Source organism: Solanum verrucosum, unplaced genomic scaffold (assembly GCF_900185275.1).
Source record: "Solanum verrucosum unplaced genomic scaffold, falcon-dt-bn FXZP01000254.1, whole genome shotgun sequence".
NCBI lineage: Eukaryota > Viridiplantae > Streptophyta > Magnoliopsida > Solanales > Solanaceae > Solanum > Solanum verrucosum.
Genome location: NW_026019983.1, coordinates 486,733 through 506,801, shown reverse-complemented (window position 1 = coordinate 506,801; position 20,069 = coordinate 486,733). Strand labels below are relative to the sequence as shown.

At 32.0% G+C, this 20,069-nt stretch overlaps 3 protein-coding genes across 3 annotated transcripts; 2 read left to right on the top strand and 1 right to left on the bottom strand.

The window, feature by feature from the left end:
- The first annotated feature begins 612 nt into the window (after nt 1–612).
- On the top strand, nt 613–4,639 carry LOC125817934 (uncharacterized). The gene is made up of 3 exons (XM_049497439.1): nt 613–987; nt 3,319–3,477; nt 4,477–4,639. Exons 1-3 carry the CDS (start codon nt 661–663, stop codon nt 4,618–4,620), a joined length of 630 nt encoding a protein of 209 aa, XP_049353396.1. The 5' UTR covers nt 613–660; the 3' UTR covers nt 4,621–4,639.
- Nucleotides 4,640–9,722: 5,083 nt separating this feature from the next.
- On the bottom strand, nt 9,723–13,109 carry LOC125817827 (mitochondrial pyruvate carrier 4). Its single transcript, XM_049497339.1, has 5 exons — nt 12,993–13,109; nt 11,493–11,591; nt 11,251–11,303; nt 10,055–10,128; nt 9,723–9,917 (listed from the first exon to the last, which is right to left on the bottom strand). Exons 1-5 carry the CDS (start codon nt 13,045–13,047, stop codon nt 9,869–9,871), a joined length of 330 nt encoding a protein of 109 aa, XP_049353296.1. The 5' UTR covers nt 13,048–13,109; the 3' UTR covers nt 9,723–9,868.
- Nucleotides 13,110–14,584: 1,475 nt separating this feature from the next.
- Nucleotides 14,585–19,679, top strand: LOC125817873 (probable carboxylesterase SOBER1-like). The gene is made up of 6 exons (XM_049497378.1): nt 14,585–14,876; nt 17,275–17,327; nt 18,078–18,201; nt 18,289–18,410; nt 19,129–19,236; nt 19,331–19,679. The coding sequence occupies exons 1-6, from the start codon at nt 14,609–14,611 to the stop codon at nt 19,418–19,420; spliced, it is 765 nt and encodes a 254-aa protein (XP_049353335.1). The 5' UTR covers nt 14,585–14,608; the 3' UTR covers nt 19,421–19,679.
- The last annotated feature ends 390 nt before the right edge of the window (nt 19,680–20,069 follow it).

The following is a 20,069-nucleotide window of genomic DNA, read 5'->3' as shown; positions in this document are numbered from 1 at the left end:
TTTTTATTAGTTTAGTTAAATCTACTCGATTATCTAACATATGTGTTATATTGATTACATAAAATCCAACAACTTATCTTTTAAAATTATGGAAGAAAGTTGTGACGAAAATTAACAAATTTTTTTACAAAAAAGAGTTCAAGATGATCTTTAAAAGTGAAATATTATTAATTGTAAGAATATTCTTACATCATAATTCTAAAAACATTATTAAAAAAAGTCAAAGATTATAGTGATCTATTTGCTTATATAAAGGTTATAAAAATAATTTGTAGAGTTGAATTTGACTAAATAAATCAAATGTTTGAAGTGTGTTTATGACTCTTCTCGAAAAAAAGATTTGACTTTCTTATTAAACCTAATTTTCTATCGCGTCCATTTAATTAGTGGATTCGATTCTCTTAACCAAGCAATAAAATTATTTAAGTAAATACTTAATAATACAATTAAAGTCTCTAAATTACAGTATAAAAATACTGAAAATAAACATTAATCAACGGTCCAGATAACTCCTAAATTCCTTGTCATAGACCTTCACACACTTGATCACTCAGAAGCGAAGCTATAAATACCCATAGATCAAAAAAATAAAAATAATTAAATATTCCGGGATCGGAAAATAATTCTCCGCCGTGAGTTACCACTGATACGCCGCCGTGAATGGAAGGAGTAGGTGCCAGATTCGGCCGTTCATCAACTAGGTACGGTCCGACCACTGTATTCACCGGTCCGGTTCGGAGATGGAAGAAGAAATGGGTTCACGTCAGCTCCGGTAAAAACAATCACCAATCAGCCGCCGCTAACGGCGGAGTTAATGGCAGTAATGGCTCTCATCTCGTGTTTTTGAAGTGGACTCCGATTACTGCCAGCCAAAATAACAACAACAATAACATTAGCGCCGATAAGGATGGCGATTCCAAAAGCCCCGATAAGGACGATGACGTTCCGATCGAGGAACCTCCCAAACGTAAATTCAAGTATATTCCGGTAATAAATAAATTATTTTTTAATGATTTTTACTGCTTATTATATAGATCATTTCTGTACTGTAGTGTATTTCAATGTTGAGCTATTTAAACAATGAACTGTATATGGTGTACTTTTTCTTATTTTTTAAAAATTAAATATAATGCCATTCTATTTAGGGAGGGAAATTAATTTGGTGGGAGAGAACTATTTGGGCTTAAGGTCTGTGGATTCCGGATTTTTACGAAGGGGATTCAATAAATATAAATGTAGTGTTCGAGATTTGAACTTAGAACCTCAAGTTGAATTTTGAACCCACTCAACCACCAAGTCAATCTTTAATCTTATGTTTAGGAGATTCAAAATCTAGATATACATTAAAGAAAAAAAAAAAAAAAACTTATATATATATTTGGGTGAACACCCTCTCGGACCCCTAGATCCGCCCCTGGTCTGAACAAATCCTTTACTTGCATATCGTGTGGGAGTGCAAACTCAAGTGAGAATCTTTTTATGTTTTGCACGATTTTTGGAAGTGAAATTAGTCCATTTTGGGAATCAACTTCACCAAAGTTATATTAGTTGACATCATTGGTGGTTTCTTGTTCTTTGATTTTGGTTATCACCTTTGTTTTTTATGCTTCGATTGTCACATTACTTTGTTGCGATTACTATTCTTTCCCTTATATATTATGTACGCACTGCTCTCCTTCATAGTATTTTGTTGTTGTTAGTGTCCTCATTTTTGTATTCTCTTTTTGAAATTGCTTGGAAGTGTTTATTTTAAGTCGAGGGTCTGTCGAAAACAACCTCTCTATCTTTACGAGGTAGGGGTATGGTCTGCATACACTCTACTCTCCTTCGACCCTACTTGTGGAATTACATTGGGTATGTGTTACGTACACAGTCTAGTTACTTGAAAGCAAGGTACTGAACCTAGAAAACAAGGTAAATAGACAGAGATTTGAATGTATTGATATTACTAATTGGGTTTTTGGAAAGAAGTGGAGAAATTGGTTTAATTGTGAATAAGGTTCACGGATTTGTCATGTTTCGTGTAGATCTGACATCAAATGGCATGGCCATGGGGCTGTTATAAATTGCTTTTGATTAAACACAAAAGCTAATTTTTGGTTTTAAATTGTGAGATTTGGAGATTTGCTAAGTTATTTAGGTTGGCAAGATGTGGACTGAGAAAAAAAATGTAGAAGTTACCAACTCGATTGAGGTGTAAGAACTATATATAACTGTTGTACTTCATAGGCTGCAAGTTTTTTATCTGAAAATTGGTTCTGGTGCTGGATACATCTCCCCTTGATTATTATATCATTTTTGAATAGTGATTTTGCTACCTACCAGATAAAGACGTAAGTTTTTGTTGACAGATATTTAAGTTAAGTATGTAAGACACAATCTTTTTGTCTTGTCCGTTCTCAGTTGCCCATATACCACTTGTATAAAACATGGTGCAAGTAATAGAAGTACTCCTGGACATCCGGGCATCCAGAACTTGTTCTTTTATGTCGCTTGCTGTTTTTTCATGTCAATGTGGGGACTATCTATACATCAGAACGGACAAGAAAGTTAACAATATAAGATTTCACGAATATGTTATGGTCAGAGTGAGCGTATTAGTGGAGAGACAGACCGAGGGTGTGTATGAAGATTGATGCGTTTAATTACTGATTCCGTTTTGTATGTATCTGCGCTTATGTGCTTTTTGTTGGTTGTTTGAAACCTGAAGAGATGATTTAACTTGTAGATTTCCTCTAGTAGCTAGGTGAAGCCATTATAATATGAGCCACGGTAGTTGCTTCATACTGGTCCCTTATTTAGTACCTCCAAGATATGCTGTGAATACGTGCAATCAAAGGAGAACACTTACTTAGTTTTCAATAGTTTTCCTTCAGTTATCATAAACCTTCTCTTATGTCTGGTGGATGTAAGGAGGTAATGCCAAATTAAGTCACAACTGCTAATTAAGAGCATAGGGCTTGTCAATTTTCTTATCATAAAGCTTACCTGATCTTTCTTTTCATTTGACATTTGAATATTTTTCCTTTCCCGTGTTAGTAATCATCACTCGTCATTGATAAGGGTAGATACTACTCTCATCACTTATCACACCTAATACCGTATTTACCTTTAGCAGATTGATCTTGTTGTTGTACTTGAGTAATCTGGGGATTGCCAAAATGATTTTTATATATTTTCCCTCAGTCAGGATTGCTTCTAGTACATCAGTAAGGAAATAGTTCTGATTTTGCCAATTGATAATAATTTCATATTTTCGTTAATACCTATAAAAAAAAGAAGTGATAATAATTTTCATTTTTGAAATGGTTGAGATAGGTTGCTCTGCTTGAAAATCAAAATAATGAGACATCAGACCAGGATGAGGATGAAGCTAAACCAATGGTGGCTGATGCAAATACGGGGGAGCCAACATCTCAAGCTGATGATTGTGATGAAAAACCTGACATCAATGATGTGCCGATGGAAGAAAATCAGGTACTTTAAAACCTTCCACTCTCCCAAGGTGAACAACTTTGATAGGGAAAATGCTAATGGAAAAAAGAACAGGCACATAATTGACTGTTGTACCATTTATATCTGTTTTTTTTGTGTTCTTGACTCATTATACAAAACAAGCAGTATGAATCTGTTTAAATGTGATTTTGGGGATCACATGAAATAATAGCTTAGTTATTTGTTTCTATTTTTTCCTCCACTTTGAATCACCAATGGACTTCATGCAGCTTAATATTTTTTGTGTTTGTGTAACTCGGGTTCTGTTCAATTCATGTTAACATATTTCCTATCTCCATTCTTTGAGCATGTTATAGTCTTTTTGTGTTATCAAGTTTTTGGTTGATCTTTAGACTACTTCAGAATAATCTGTCTAAAAGAACTATGTCCTGCTATGGATAGAAACGGATGTGTTAATTGGTTTATTTAATCACAAAAGAATCAAACTCACCAAGAGAATAATGAAAGCCTCCTAATATGCCAGTAGAAAATGGATTCATCTGTCAAGTTTCTTGAACTAATGATGATTTTGGGGCCAAATAAGAGATGGAGGTAGGATCAACATTTACTTGGGGTTTTCTATTGTCCCTTTCAAAAAGTCGTGATGCTGGCTGGAATCAGAAGTCGCTTCAAAGAACACTAATATAGTGCTTCTCTTATCCTTTTATCGGGTAAAGAGAAAGAAATGCTGCAGGTTGGAGGGGGGAATAGAGACTAACATAGAGGGGCCTAAAAGAGAGATATTTCAGTTGATTTGAGGGATCAGGGATGGAGGATTCTGTTTCAAGTAACACTAATTAATTTTTTGATAGCTGGATATGAATAGCAAGTTTTCCCCTTTCGCCTCTTTTTTCTTCAAAAATGAGAACAATAGTATACTTCCTTTGTTTTGTTCTGTTTTGTTTGTTCCCGGTGCTGTGTTCTTTAACTTTGCAAGTATAATATGTATGAGCTTCTTCTAATTGCTTTTTTAAACATCAGGATCCAGAGGATAAACCTCCAGAACGACCAGATTTAAAAGAAAACACATTGGACTTGTCTGTGGGATTCACGGGTCATGAGGAAAACGATGCTGACTCGAAAACCATTCAGACAGAAGAGGATAAATTGGACAAAGTGAACTAGAGATGGCAGCGGGGCGGGGGGGTTTAAGTCTTCCCCTTCTAAGATTTCACCCTCCCCTTCCCCGTTTAGCTCCGCTTTGCCCTGCCCCATCTAACCCCATTGTCTTGTTCAGCTTTTTGTTATCAATTGTGTAGTTTGTTCACCTTAATTATAGGCATGCACACTGGGTAGTTTATCTCAATTGTTTACTGAAGATACGAAGCACAAAAGTAATACAATAACTGGAGAACAATTTTTTTTTTCTGCAATTTTTTAAAGTTTAGCTGATTTTGTAACTGAAATTGCAAGAAAGAAATGATAAATGATCCAAAACTTTGTTAACCGCGGTAAGTATCACAACAAGTATGGTGGAGTAGAGCTACAATAACAACATACCCAATATAGTTTCACGAGTGGGGTTTGGGAGGATAGAATGTACGTAGAACTTACTTCTACCATGACAGATAGAGAGGTTGCTTCTGATGGAAAGCAAAAAAATAATATTTTTTAAGATATAAGTAGTAGCAAAAGGAATTCAATAGTCCAGCTGACTAATCACAAGTTGTTGCTCCTCGTTAAAATAATTATGATATTTGGTATGATATATGGTATACCTAAAAAAATTGGCATTCGTTATGGTATTTGGTATTTGAAAATAACATATCGAAATACTGAATATCATATCAAAGTATATAGTTACATAATATATACATATTCTAATAAATATGCAACCTAGTATTAGTATAAATTGAATGTGTAAAAGTTAAAATTTTAATATTTAAATGTAATTGATTAACAAAAGGAAAATGAGTTGTTTGTATTTTTTTATTTTTAAATATATATTTATACATGTGTAATGTGTTAGTATGATACAATTGAGACTCTTTTTAAATTGTCGAAGTCGTAATAATTTATTATAAGAATATATATTAATCGAAGTTGAATAAACTATAATTATCGATAAAACACTGCAACCAGTAAGACGATGTTGGACTTTAGTCTACTAATCATATACTAAAATCAATATAATGATTCAGCTGAATATAAAAAATAGAATGGATTTATTATTTGCCTGTCAATCATACTCCCATTTGCAAACATATGCATATTCATGTCTTTGGGGGCAAAGTTGTTGCTTCATTTATCGAGTCAATATCTCAAAAGGTCACTCAACTTTAAGAATTTATCTAGTAAATTTATTAAACTTTATTTAGTATTAACAAAATCACTCTATTTGTATCAATAAAATCACTCAACTCAATTTATCATTAAAAAAATTAATATAGATAAATAAATTATTTTTATGCCATATAAATATAAACTCCATAAATAAATAAAATTTTAAAAAAAATCATCAAGATTTTTTTATAAATAAACTTAATTAGTGAAAATTATATTAGGATATTACTATATAATTAAAATTATTATGATCATCCTTTTCCAGAGAGAGAAAAAAAATCCGTATAAAATTATCATGACAACTAATTGTGGGATACATGATTTTTTATCGTATAAAAAAATGATAATAGACGTTGGCTTAATAACTGCAATTCTGCTAATATTAATCTATTGTGGTCATTGAATTATAAAAAAATCTTATAAACTTTTTTGTTGCTATCATTACGCCTATGATAATATCAGTAGTATTTATTGGTAGGATAACGTTTATCGTGATACATTTTGAATTTTAAGTACATAATAATATTATAATATTTATTTCATTAATTAAATTTATTAAATATTTACATATTTATTTTGCTATGTCCTTTTTTTAATAATAAAATTAGTCGAATGATTTGATTGATACAAAGGCCTAAGTTGAATGATTTTATTTATATAAAAAATAGCTCAATGACTTGACTAAATAAATTACTATTAAAGTTTAATGCTTTTATTGATACAAAGACATAAGTTGAATGATTTTATTGATATAAAATAAAGTTCAGTGACTTTACTAGATAAATTCTTAAAGTTGAGTGATCTTTTGAGATATTAACTATTCATTTATCATATCGCCACATTAACTGTGCTAAGTATCAGACAACATATCCATTATACAACATTTTTGAAATATTTTATGTTGTCAATTATCATGATTTATAGTATTTTTATGATAGATTCACTTCAAGAATCAGTGCAATTTTTAAAAATAAAAAACACAAAAAAATAAGACAAATAAATTAAAATGGACCCAATATATGTTATTTTTGTTGTCTCAATTTATGTGACACAAATAAAATTTGGAGAGTCATCCAAATTTTCATATTTTTTTTTAAATGTTTTAACTTATTAATTATTGTGATTTATAATATTTTTATGTAACTTTCAAATAACCTACATTACTGGTCACTTTGTCCTAATTTATGTGATATGGATAAAATTACAAAATTAACCCTTTTAAAATGTCTTTTAGATATTTTAAGTTGTTAATTATTATTATTTATAATACTTTTTTGATAATTTTAAAATGATATGTGTTATTTTTTCTGTCCCAATTATGTGAGCCTGATAAAATTCTGAGAGTGAAGCTATTTTATTATATAACTTTTAAATATTTTAATTTGATAATTATTGTATTTTTTAATACTTTTTAAGTCATTTGTAAATGATATATGTTGCTTCCTTTGTCCCATTTTATATAGTATAAATAAAATTCCCAAAACCAACTCAATTTTTAATATATTTTTTTAAAAAAATTAAATTATTAATTATTGCGATTTATAATATTAAAAAAATTAAATAGAAAATGTACAAAACTTGTATCAGCCTAAAAAATGACCACGATAATTCGAAGCCTACAGAAAGCAATAAGGTTGTACGTAATTTTAAATACTTAATATATATTACTCCGTTTGTCTCAATGTATGTAGCATAGATAAAATTTCAAGAGTCACTCAAATGTTGTTAATTGTTAAGGTTTACAATACATTTTACGTAGTTTTCAATAATTTCACATTAAATAATACATCTTACTACTTTTGTCTCACTTTATGTGACATTGATAGATTAATTTTAAGAATCAGTCAATTTCTTTTTTTTGTGTTTTTTTAATAAATATTTTAAGTTATCAATTATCACGATTTATTATATTTTATACATAATTTGTAACGATAGATTAATTTCAAGAATCAATAGAATTATTTTATATGTATTTATTTTTGAAATATTTTATGTTGTCAATTATCATGATTTATAAAAAATTTACAATAGATTCACTTCAAGAATCAGTGGAATTTTTTGTATTTTTTTCAAAACATATTTTATGTTTTCAATTATCATGATTTATAGTATTTATACACAATTTTTAAATATAAAAAACACACAAAAAAAAAAGACAAATAAATTAAAATGGATCCAATATATGTTATTTTTGTTGTCTCAATTTATGTGACACAAATAAAATTTGGAGAGTCATCCAGATTTTCTTTTTTTAAAAAAATGTTTTAATTTATTAATTATTGTGATTAATGGTGTTAAATTTTCCAATAATATAATTTTTAAAGGTACAACCATAAAAGAAGAATGTACAACACTATCTAAGCACATGTAACACTTGTCATGTGCTAAGTAGTAGATATTCCCACTTATTATATATAGTAAAAATAATACATATTACTACTTTTGTCTCATTTTATGTGACATTGATAGATTAATTTTAAGAATCAGTCAATTTCTTTTTTTGTGTTTTTTTAATAAATATTTTAAGTTGTCAATTATCACGATTTATTATATTTTATACATAATTTGTAACGATAGATTAATTTCAAGAATCGATCAAATTTTTTATATGTATTTATTTTTGAAATAATATTTTATGTTGTCAATTATCATGATTTATAAAAAATTTACAATAGATTCACTTGAAGAATCAGTGAAATTTTTTGTATTTTTTTCAAAACATATTTTATGTTGTCAATTATCATGATTTATAGTATTTATACGCAATTTTTAAATATAAAAAACACAAAAAAAGACAAATAAATTAAAATGGACCCAATATATGTTATTTTTGTTGTCTCAATTTATGTGACACAAATAAAATTTGGAGAGTCATCCAGATTTTCATTTTTTTTTAAAAAATGTTTTAACTTATTAATTATTGTGATTAATGGTGTTAAATTGTGCAATAATATAAATTTTAAAGGTACAACCATAAAAGAAGAATGTACAACACTATCTAAGCACATGTAACACTTGTCATGTGCTAAGTAGTAGATATTCCCACTTATTATATATAGTAAAATGTTTTAACTTATTAATTATTGTGATTAATGGTGTTAAATTGTGCAATAATATAAATTTTAAAAGTACAACCATAAAAGAAGAATGTACAACACTATCTAAGCACATGTAACACTTGTCATGTGCTAAGTAGTAGATATTCCCACTTATTATATATAGTAAAGTAATATATATATATGGGATATTTTATACCCCAAACTATTTTTTTTTACTATAGCCCAAATATTAGTAACAAAGACAATATACCATTACTATATGTTATCTCTCATAAACGTCTCAATTATAGTTTCTTGATTTTCTAATTAGCCATCACATAATTTAAAACAAATTCAATTTGGATAAAAGACAAATAATATGGACCACAAGAAGTATTTAATTTATTTATAAATCTAGTTATCTAATTTATCGTGTTATTTGTCTTTCAAGATTTTTAAATACTCTTAAAAAAGACATTATAAGTCCTAATTAAGTGTAAGAGTAATAGTTGATACCATTGCATTATATTTCAGGAATATAATTCATCAAGGCCAAAAAGCTACAATACAGGTTCCAATTATTTGGATCATCAAAAACAATCCAAGCTTGGAATTAACATTAGGAAGACCAGATTGGCTTGAAAAGGATCATGAATGAAGAAAAAATATGTGTTCATAAACATGTTGGGCCCATAGGGTCATACTCATCTAGCAATTAGAGGTATATTTGATCTTTTTTCACGCATGAATTATTTTTCAATTTCTTTGATTCTCATCATTTGAATCTTTTATTCTAATTTTATTTTTTTCTTTGTTTCATTCTCCAGGCTTATTAGGAAAGAAGTAAGACCCATGGGCCTTATAACTCTACGCGAAAGGATATAAAAGATTCATATAGTTGAACTCGACAAATGGAATTATCAACTATCATTATTCACTCAGTTACTTGTCTCACATTAACAGTGATATCTGAAGAAGTAAATCATCAAATTGCTAGAACAATATTCAAAGCTCAGGAGTTATATGATCCTGAATAATCACAATTTTCATCATCATTCTTTAGCTAGCGCGGGTTGTTGCTCCTCGTTGAAATAATCATTCCTGAATCCGAAAAAGAAAAAAACTTAAGTTATAGCTGCAACAAAAATGTCTACTGAATCAAGAAAAACGAATGTAGTTTATAACGGAAAAAAGAAGAAGCTATAAGAGATGGGATTCCCTATCATGAACTGACTCACCGGATTTTTCGTGAAAGCTGGTATATGCCTGTTCCAGCCATTGCCACATTTACACTAAAGAGGTTCCAGTTTTTCTGCAATTCACAAGTATGGATTACAAGATAAAGAGAAAACGACATAAACCAAGAAGCATCAAAGTGGCTTCAAAGTCATAATGCAAACTGGGGAAAATAAAGTAGATTCATGCCCCACAGCTTGTTTTGATTCTATTTTATCTGTTTTGTCATCTGTTCATTGCAAATACTCCAGAAAAGTTTTTCTTTTTTGGGGACCTAAGAGCTTTTTTACGCTTTTCTCTATGATAACACTGCAACCAGTAAGACGAGGTTGGGGGTTGATTCTCTTTTATATTTTTGATCTGACAGTAAATATTCACTTTTTAGATTGTGGCCATATAGAAAACATTTCCATCAGTTACAAAGACGCAACATTAATAACTTTCAGAAGAGGAAGAGTATAAGACAGTAGTTGTGTAGGTGGAAAGATAGACTTTTTTCTCTCTTCTTCCTTTAAACTTCCGTGTTGTCGCCAATCAAGGAAACCCACCCACCCCCAACAGCCAACTGCGGAAGGAGTATGGAGTTGGTGGCAGAAAGAGAGAGAGCAAAGCTTCGCTTCAATATACATGTATTTACTCAAACCTTCCGTTGTGCAATTCTCTGTTCATAACTTCATATCCCTTCCCCAATCCTCACCTAGTCCTCACTTCGAACATCTTGACTGTCTAGAAGCTATACTCACTACCTATTTTGCTGCAATTTGATCTACTAAAAGCTACTTGAATGAAAACACTCTGTAAGAACATATAAGATAAATTTCCAACCATTGTTGAGAGTGCCATGGGAAATCATTAGTGATGACACCGTACAAGTGTTGTACTATTATTTATTTCCTCTATAAGGTAAAGTGCTACTTTTCTTTTGAGCCGAGGGTCTATCAAAAACAGGCTTCCTACCCCGTAAAGGTAGGGGGAAGGTCTGTGGTGAAGTGTTAGGCCTGGTGAATAAAGATTTTAACACGATATGAAAACTAGACTGAATGTGAAAAGGATATACTTTAGTCTACTAATCATACACTAAAACCAACATAAAGATTCAGCTGAATACAAAGTACATGGATTTATTTGCCTGTCAATCATACTATCACACCATAAAAAGATAAACTTCTGCTGAGATTCAGAGTAATAATGAACTTACCGGAGTAATTACCAAGCTATAGCGAGACCATATAATTCCAGTTGCTGTAACCGCTGCAATAACCAAAGTAACTTACCTTATAATTAAAACCAAACAGAAAAGCCTAGTTGATCTAACAAATGGAAGATACTATATCATAGAAAGTTTAAGCTTGACGACAAAATGACCAATTATGCTTATTTACATATTTTTCTGGATTCATCATAGATGAAGAGAGAGAGAGTGTGAGACGTGAGAAATACCTATTTGCTGAGGATATGAAATCTTTTCTGGTGGTTTAGCAAAGTCTGCAATATTTGCAATACTGATGCCCCACTTGAAGGTTGGTGCCCAGAAATGAACTAGAAGAACACAGCGAGCGAACAAATCAGTTAACAAAGAATATGATAAGTAAAATATACCAACCTGAAACCGCAAAATAACAAGAAAAAAGTATGTTTGTACACACAGTGCAGTAGCTATAGGAAAGCTCAAAGAACAATAGCAACTTTAGCCAGCCACTTAAATGATTCCGAACCTCCCAGTCATCATAGAAAACATCCATACATAAAAACAGAATCACAAAAAAAGACAATTGAAGATTTTTTTTGTCAAACTATGAATCTGGCAATGAAGGACGAGTAATTATTTTTGATGACCATGAAGGACAAATGATTATCATTGATGTGCAGCAACAAATACATTACATTATCAATCAATCAATCAACTACACGTCTACACCTCAATCCCAACTAGCTGACATCAATCATATGAATGCTATATAAACATTTAGCTCTATTCAAGCTCATTTCATTGCAATACCAAATAATTTATCATAAAGAGTTCTCTAAAACTTGACATTTTCACACGTATCCCTGCAATGACCAATTTAATAAGGACTCCGAACAAATACTAAACATAACATAAGTGTGAAAAATACATTATGTTAATTATAATAGCATCAAAAGTCACTTGTAGATGTGAATGTAGACATTGCTGAAGCAGAACATGTGAATGGCTTGTTCAGCTTCAAACAAACTTTTTTTTAATGATTAATAAATCCATCTGGACCCGACCCTTTGGGCCAACCTCAACCTTCAAAAGTCGGGGATGATCCTCTACCCTTCTCCACTTAAATATCTTAATTAGTTAGTTAGTTCGTTTGTTTGGCGCAGGTCTCAAACCTGTGACCTTTTTAACTTTTTTGGATAACCGTGGTGTCTAAACCAACTTACCCGCACCTCGACTAATTCCAGGAGATACTTATCACATGTCCATCAAGTGTTTGATTGACCACTAGGTCACACCATTGGTTGCCTCGAACATGTGACCTAAGACACAAGTCCCTCAACCTTTGCCTTTTCCCCCAACTTTTAGAAACTCAATTAACAGATCTGTAAATTACAACCTCAATATTGGGACAATTTATATCAACTTTGATGTGCTATATGGCTATATCATTCAACAAATGACAATCTAACAATCATACACAATAAAATTTCACCTAAAAATCTAATCTTTTTCTTTTCTTTTCTTTTCAATTTTTCTCCAATCTCTCCAAAAAATAAACAATCAAACACCAAAAAATACACAAAAAAGTGAAAACACACACAGAAACAATATGGGATTTTCTCAATCAAGCTTCGATGATAAATTTCCATTTCAAAAGGGCTAAAAAGTAGATCTAAAAATCTAAGAAAAAAATTGAAAATTCTATTCAATAAATTGAAAAAAAAAAACAGAAAATAGCAAAAAAAACTCACTGGTCTTTGGTCCAGCAGGATGATTCCATAGAGCCTGGAGCTTTGAAGTCGCCATGAAAGTAAAAACTCTGCTTCTGAAGATTCTCTGTATAATCTTCTCCGTATATTATGATAAAATAAATAACATTAATGTCGTATAATTAATGTGAGAAGATGACAAAACTAGTCCCTTGTTTTAGAATATGTTTACAAATAGTCCCCTAACTATATTCATAATCAATTTTGATTCCTTAAAGTCGTTTGATAGCTGGTCTAAATGCTCAGTTTCAAACCTCAAGAAAGTTTAATAGATACGAGAAATATATTTAAAAAAGTAAAAATTATAAAATAAAATAAATAAATCTTCGAATGTGAGTTTTAATTTTGTCTTAAAATGTATTTATTTTGTTGAGTTTAATGATTAAAATTTGTTAAATATTGACGGAGATTTAATATATTTATACTCGATAAAATTCAGAAAATTAAAATTGATCAAGAGAATATTTAAGTTAATATTTTTTAAACATTATCCAAACAAAAGGAATTATTTTGTCATTTCTTCCTTGCAATATGTTGTAGTATTTTGATTATTATTTTTTGGTAAAAGTTGTAGTATTTTGTTGACTTTGGTTATCAAAAGAATTTCAACTTTGCTAATTTTAATCAATTTCTATAATACAGGTTTGGTAGTAACATTAAGTATTGATATTAATCGTTTGAGACGATCCATTTTTTGTGTGCTTGGGTTGGGGTATGTTTATGATTTGACTGTGAAATAGGAGTTTGAATGGGAAGATCACAAATTTGAGTTATAAAAATAACTTTTTGGAGAAATATGTGATAGTTTTTTTAATCTTTCTTTAAACTCTATATATAACGAGAATTAGGTGCATCAAATAGTTTAACACTATATTCATGTATGAGCCAAACATAATTGAGTGTTGTTTGGTGAATCTATACTATAGGGAAGTCACATACCATTATAAGGGTGGTTGGTGAAATTTTTTGGAAATGTATTGCTATAACGTGTTTGGTGAATCTATATCGATTTGAAATTCATTTAAAGTGTCATGTGCACCTCAAATTTTTTGAAGTTTACTAGCCTAAAAACTTTTCAACCCTATTTGCTTAGGAACATAATATACATTTACTTAGTGACTCAATGTCCTCGATAAGGTTTGCTCCAACATTGTATCAGGTTGGATAACCTATATTTGTCACGATCCAAATTCATATACGTATTATTCATTTTGATCTAGATCTATATAAATTTACCTTTTAAGCTACGTCATATTATACTTCAAAAAAATATCTATACCTAGTGGACTTGAAATATTTCTTATTGAGTATTAATATTGACGTTGATTTAGATGTTTTATGATAAATATCGAGTATAACTAAAAAAAATTATTTCATAAATCCGTAATTATATTCTTCTTATATGGCTTAGCTTTAACGAACAAAGTTACCTGATACTTGTTAGTTGTTATTGATATGAGATGACATGTATCTTGTATAATTAGTCGAGATGCATGAAAGTTAGCCTAGTCACCCGTCATAATAAAAATAAAAAATAAAAATCTTCATTCCTTTTAAAATTAAAAAAGAATGCTCAATAGGCCTTTGGAAGGCCAAAGATGAAATTGGTTCCATTACTAAAACCCTTTCTAGTTCTTCTAATCACTTTTGGTTTCACCATTTTCTTTGTGCGACTCATCGAGCCAACAAACCAATCTCCCCCCAAAAATTCTGAGGCCATGGCTAGAAGTTTCATTCTCTGGCTACATGGGTTGGGTGATTCTGGCCCTGCTAATGAACCCATCAAGGGATTGTTCACTTCCCCTCAGTTCAAGAACACAAAATGGTCCTTCCCTTCTGCTCCTTCCAAGCCAGTTACTTGCAACTGTAAGTCAGTATAATTAATGTATTTGTTATGTTATTACATGTTGTGGGTTGTTTTTGTCTCTTTTGATTCTTGTTTGATCACTGTGGAATTGGCATTTTTGGGTTAAATGGTGTTTTCTTAATTGCATAAAGATTCCATTTTTGGTCTACCCCTTGATGTGGTTTATATGTTACTGGTTGTGGGTTGTTTCTGTTTCTTTTGGTTCTGGTGTGATCAGTGTGGAATTGACATTTTTGGGCCAAATGGTTAATTGAGATTGCATAAAGATTCCATTTTTGGCCTAGCTCTTGGTGGGATTTGTATGTTACTGGTTGGGTGATTCTGGCACTGCAAATGAACCTATCAAGACATTCTTCACTTCTCATCAGCTTAATAACATAAAATGGTCCTTCCTTTCTGCTCTTTCTAAACCAGTTACTTGCGTAAGTTAATCTAATTCATGTAGTTATAGTGTTATTACAGGTGGTGGGTTGTTTTGTTTCTTTTGGTTCTGGTGGATCACTGAATTGGCATTTTTGGATCATATGGTATTTGCTAATTTGCACAAAGAGTCCATTTTTGGCCTACCTTACTGGTTGTGTATTGTATTTGTTTCTATTGGTTCTGTATTGATCACCATGGAAACGGCCTTTTTGGGCCAAATGAGGGCCTAGTGGTCAATGAAGTGGTTGAGAACCAAAGATTTCATTCTTGACTACCCTTTGATTGGATTGGTAAGTGGCATGTAATATCTATGGTCACAATTGATTAATAGTAATATCTATTACATGAGAGTCTTGAATTTGGTTTATAGTTGAGGTTGTATATTGTAATTGTTTCTGCTGGAATTGTTGTTTTAGGGTCAAATGGTTTAATAGGATTGCATAAAGGCTTCATTTTGGCCTACCCATTGATGGGGTTGTAGGGAGTAGCGTAGTTGTTGTTTTTACTGCAAAGAGTCTTGAATTTGGTTTAATGTTGCAGATTCTGCATAGTATTATCTATCGCACAAGAGTCTTGAATTTTGTTAGTGTTGCAGGTTGTGTATTGTAATTGTTTCTATTAGTTCTGTTGGAATTTTGTATAACACAATTGCATATAGGTTTCATTTTGGCCTACCCCTTGATGGGGTTTGTAGGGATTGAGGCATTGTTGTTATTTTTATAGTAGTTGGTTTCAGTGTCTAGTGGATGGGATTGCTTACAATGTAGACTTGGTCCATGTGCTATGGCAGATTAAATCAGAAATGTTGCTCATGTTCGAGGTGTGAATGGTGTTGTTATATATGGCGGGTCCTTATAAGAGAATTTGCAGTACGAGGAGATGAGAGAAGCTGGGTAGACTAGTGTTTCTTCGAATTATGTGCAGCTTCTGTTTCAGTCTTGTTGCTTGGACTCTTCAGAAATGGCGACGGGTGCGTGTCGGATTCTCCAAAAGTAGTGCACTACTTTTGGAGAATCCGACAGGGGTGCAGCAACATTTTTTGGAGAGTCCAGGCAACATAGGTCTCAGTACTATTTTGTAGTGAGGATCCCAAATAATATTAAAAAAGGACAATATATTCAATGTAAAGTGAAACTTAGCAAATGATGTAGTTTTGTTTTTCCTCAACGAATATGTTGATTCTGGGAAATCAACCCAATGAGTTTCTGGGGAACCTATTAGTTCTTTTCATTTCCCTTGCTTTTTCATTCAATTCGGTAAAAAGGGGGAGGGATGTTGTTGGTTTAAGGGGGAAGGTTATCCCTGTGGATAGGGATTTAGCTTTTCGAGTGTGATATTTCTTGGAAGTGAACCATCTTTAACAGGCAAAGATGAGAAGCTTTAGCGCTTAAAAAAAGACAGATGAATGCTCGAGAGTTCCAAAAAAATTGTTGAAAATAGCCTTTTGTATACTGAAAGTTATTCATCAACAAAGGCAAACTGATAATGCTAAGCAATCTTTCCGTGAAGGATATCTTTAGCTAGTAGTGTAGATAATCTTGCATCTCATTCTGGACGTATGCAGATATCGTCAAGAAAACATAGGATATGCAGTGTGATTAGTGCACAATTACATATGAAGATGTTAGTTATAGCTTCTTAAGGACAGGATTAGCTTGGTGGTGATCTAGGTGCAATTGACAATGATGTCAATAATATTTTTGAAAAGAACATTCTCCATGAAGTTTATGATGTAGTATCTAAGAATGGTGGAAGGGAGTTCTTAAGAAGAACACAAGATTTTTAACGCCATCTTGGTTACTGAAGTACTATAATGCCAGTCTCGCTTTCTTTTTCACCAGACCTTTCTTTTCATTTCCCAGTGAAGGAGACTCAATTCCCCTTCATTGCATGTGGCTAGCGTTGCCCACTTTTTCACTCTAATAGTGGTGATAATATCTAAAATCTAAACTCTTCTGTCTTACTTTACTGCAGATGGTTCTGTCATGCCGTCGTGGTTTGACATTCATGAGTTACCAGTGTCAGATGTAAGTTCTTCTCTTTCACCCCTTTCATTCCCAATTGCCAAAGGTGCACTTAAGCACTAAAGCAAGGCCCAAAACGTGTTGAGCGCTTCGCGTCGCTTAATGTGTGCTTCAGTGTGGTCATCTATGTTCTAAGACATACTTTTCCTTGCCAATGAGAGGCCTCCTCTGATGAGGCCACACTAAACAATTGATATTTCACTTTATCGTTAAAAAAATTCAATTTCTTTGTTCATATATTTGTTATTCATGCTTATAATTAGTATTAATCTTGGACTAAACAGATATATTTATACTTTTTCTCTCTTTGGACTTTTGTTCATTACAGCCTATGCTTTATTTGTGCTTAAAGCCCCAACAAACCTTAGAGCTTTTTTGTGCCTTTTACTTTCGATAACACTGGTCACTCATTCATCATATCTCTTTTCATCCTTTCTTTTCTCAACTTCTCCATGTAATCTTTCCCAGCTGCATTATCGGCAAGGATGACACTTAGATATCCAAGATAGAACTTTGTTTTATGGAATACTTTTTCCACTTAACGTATATGCAGTTAACAATAACATGTCTCATAGAAGTCATATGCGACACCAGCATGTCATTGAATATTATGATATATGCCAAAATTAGTCTATCTTACCTCCATCAAAATTCTGTGCTTATGTTGTCCAAGAATTTCAGAAACAAAGACAGTTGTACTTACGCTTATTGATATTGTCTCCTTATAACTTAATATTTAATACCTTGTATCAGAGTTCGCCAAAAGATGAGAGTGATTTGCTCAAAGCAGTTAAGAATGTTCATGCAATGATCGACAAAGAGATCGAAGCTGGCACTAATCCTAATAACGTTTTTGTATGCGGATTTAGTCAAGGAGGTCTCTCTTTCACTCTCAGTTGCAAGTTTGTGCATTGCTATTAAATAATGGAACTCACGAATTATACTTAAAATCTTAATTTTGTAGGTGCTTTGACGTTAGCAAGTGTTCTTCTTTACCCAAAAACTCTTGGAGGAGGTGCCGTGTTTAGCGGATGGGTCCCCTTTAACGCTTCTATATTAGAGCAACAAACTCCTGAAGCTAAAAAGGTAGTTGTCTGATACTAACTTCTATAATTTTCTAGAAGTTGTTTTTCAAAGTTGGCATTTGTTATTCTTTTCCTTAAGTTGGTTGCTGTGACGGTATCTTCAGTCTGTACAAACAATTAAGACTTTCTTATTACTCCCGCCTTCCTAATTTAAAGTCCGTGCGCAGTCAAACTAAGACACTTGAATTGGGACGGAGGGAGTATGATCCCTGATCTGCTAATTGTTTCACTACTTAGGATGTATATATGAACACTATGATAAATAAACTATCTATTAAGTATAAACTATTGTGACGTCAAATCTCACCAGGAGAAAAATACTAGGTGATTTCTTTCCATTAGCTTAAGGTTGGTGGACATAGTTATCTGCTTTCTGTGTTGGTGGGAGGTAGTAGGTACCCGTGGAACTAGTCAAGGTGCCGTAAGCTGGGCTGAATACCATTGTTGTTAACAAAAAGAATTGTATGGTGGTGGCATTGAAAGACATGTTATTTCCAAAAGTTATTTTCTACTAACCAAGAAATCCCCGAGAGCTATCTGTTGCATGATTCAAAACTCGGTGGATAATTTGTCTACCCCTCTATCATTCTCCACTTAAATTCCAGGTATTTGTCTGTGGTAGGATTTGAATCGGGACATGTTCCTCTTACCGCTTGATTTGTGTTTCTTGATTAGTTTTCTTATCATATAGTATCTAATATCAAAACTCTTTCGAGCAGACCCCTATTCTATGGTCTCATGGTATGGCTGATAAGACTGTACTGTTTGAAGCCGGACAAGCAGGGCCGCCTTTCCTGGAACGAGCTGGTATGACTTGCGAATTCAAGGTAATCACTCGTGTCTCTCAAATCGTTCATCTTTACTTTGTTTTTTTCACAAACGTATCACCAATAATCCATTGTTGTCTACCATATCCATTAGGCTTACCCTCGTCTTGCTCATTCGATAAACAACGAGGAGTTGAAGAACTTGGAATCATGGATCAAGACTCGTCTTCAGAGCAACTCTTAAAAAGATCTACTCGATATTCGATTCAAAATTCATTCTAGCAAACTCCTGAATTCTCAAAACTTGTTGCTTAATTGTTTGTGTGGTGACTGGTGAGATTGCTTTATATATTACTACAAAATTGTAGCAAAGAGTTTATATTCTGCTGTATTTTCTTCACTCAATTAACCACTGTAATAGTTATGAAATATTGGACAAATAGTTGAAATGCTGTGAAATTTTTCGAAAAAAAATAAAATTGTTGGACTATAGTTGGGATTAATGAGTTTTAACTTCTATCCATTGACATCCCAGTGCATTAAGCATCCTTCATTTACTTAAGGTCCGGGAAAGGTCGCACCCCAAAGTGTGTAATATAGGCAACCTACTCTGATGCGAGCACTAGTGCCTTTTCACAGTTTGAATGTGTGAATTATAGAACACACGGAAACAACTTTACCCTTGTTTCAAGGTTGCCCTTTTAACTTCGTTAATTATGTCTGTTTAACCAAACATGACACTGGAAATTACAATGTAATTATGTTATAGCGAGCAAATATATCAATGTAATTATTTTGCTGTTTTGTAATCATACCACGCTTCTAAACAGGCTCTAAAGAAACATATTCACTGTAATTTCACAAAACAAAATTTAAACGAAATAGAGTGTTTT

Bases quoted from the DNA above. Each gene is read 5' to 3' on its own strand.
- LOC125817934 (XM_049497439.1), top strand. From the start codon at position 661: ATGGAAGGAGTAGGTGCCAGATTCGGCCGTTCATCAACTAGGTACGGT. The intron at 988-3,318 runs GTAATAAATAAA...TGGTTGAGATAG, and splicing joins GTAAATTCAAGTATATTCCG to GTTGCTCTGCTTGAAAATCA. The intron at 3,478-4,476 runs GTACTTTAAAAC...TTTAAACATCAG, and splicing joins TGCCGATGGAAGAAAATCAG to GATCCAGAGGATAAACCTCC.
- LOC125817827 (XM_049497339.1), bottom strand. From the start codon at position 13,047: ATGGCGACTTCAAAGCTCCAGGCTCTATGGAATCATCCTGCTGGACCA. The intron at 11,592-12,992 runs GTGAGTTTTTTT...GTGTTCTTCTAG, and splicing joins TCCTGCTGGACCAAAGACCA to TTCATTTCTGGGCACCAACC. The intron at 11,304-11,492 runs GTATTTCTCACG...TGGTTATTGCAG, and splicing joins TTCATATCCTCAGCAAATAG to CGGTTACAGCAACTGGAATT.
- LOC125817873 (XM_049497378.1), top strand. From the start codon at position 14,609: ATGAAATTGGTTCCATTACTAAAACCCTTTCTAGTTCTTCTAATCACT. The intron at 17,328-18,077 runs GTAAGTTCTTCT...ACCTTGTATCAG, and splicing joins ATGAGTTACCAGTGTCAGAT to AGTTCGCCAAAAGATGAGAG. The intron at 19,237-19,330 runs GTAATCACTCGT...CATATCCATTAG, and splicing joins GTATGACTTGCGAATTCAAG to GCTTACCCTCGTCTTGCTCA.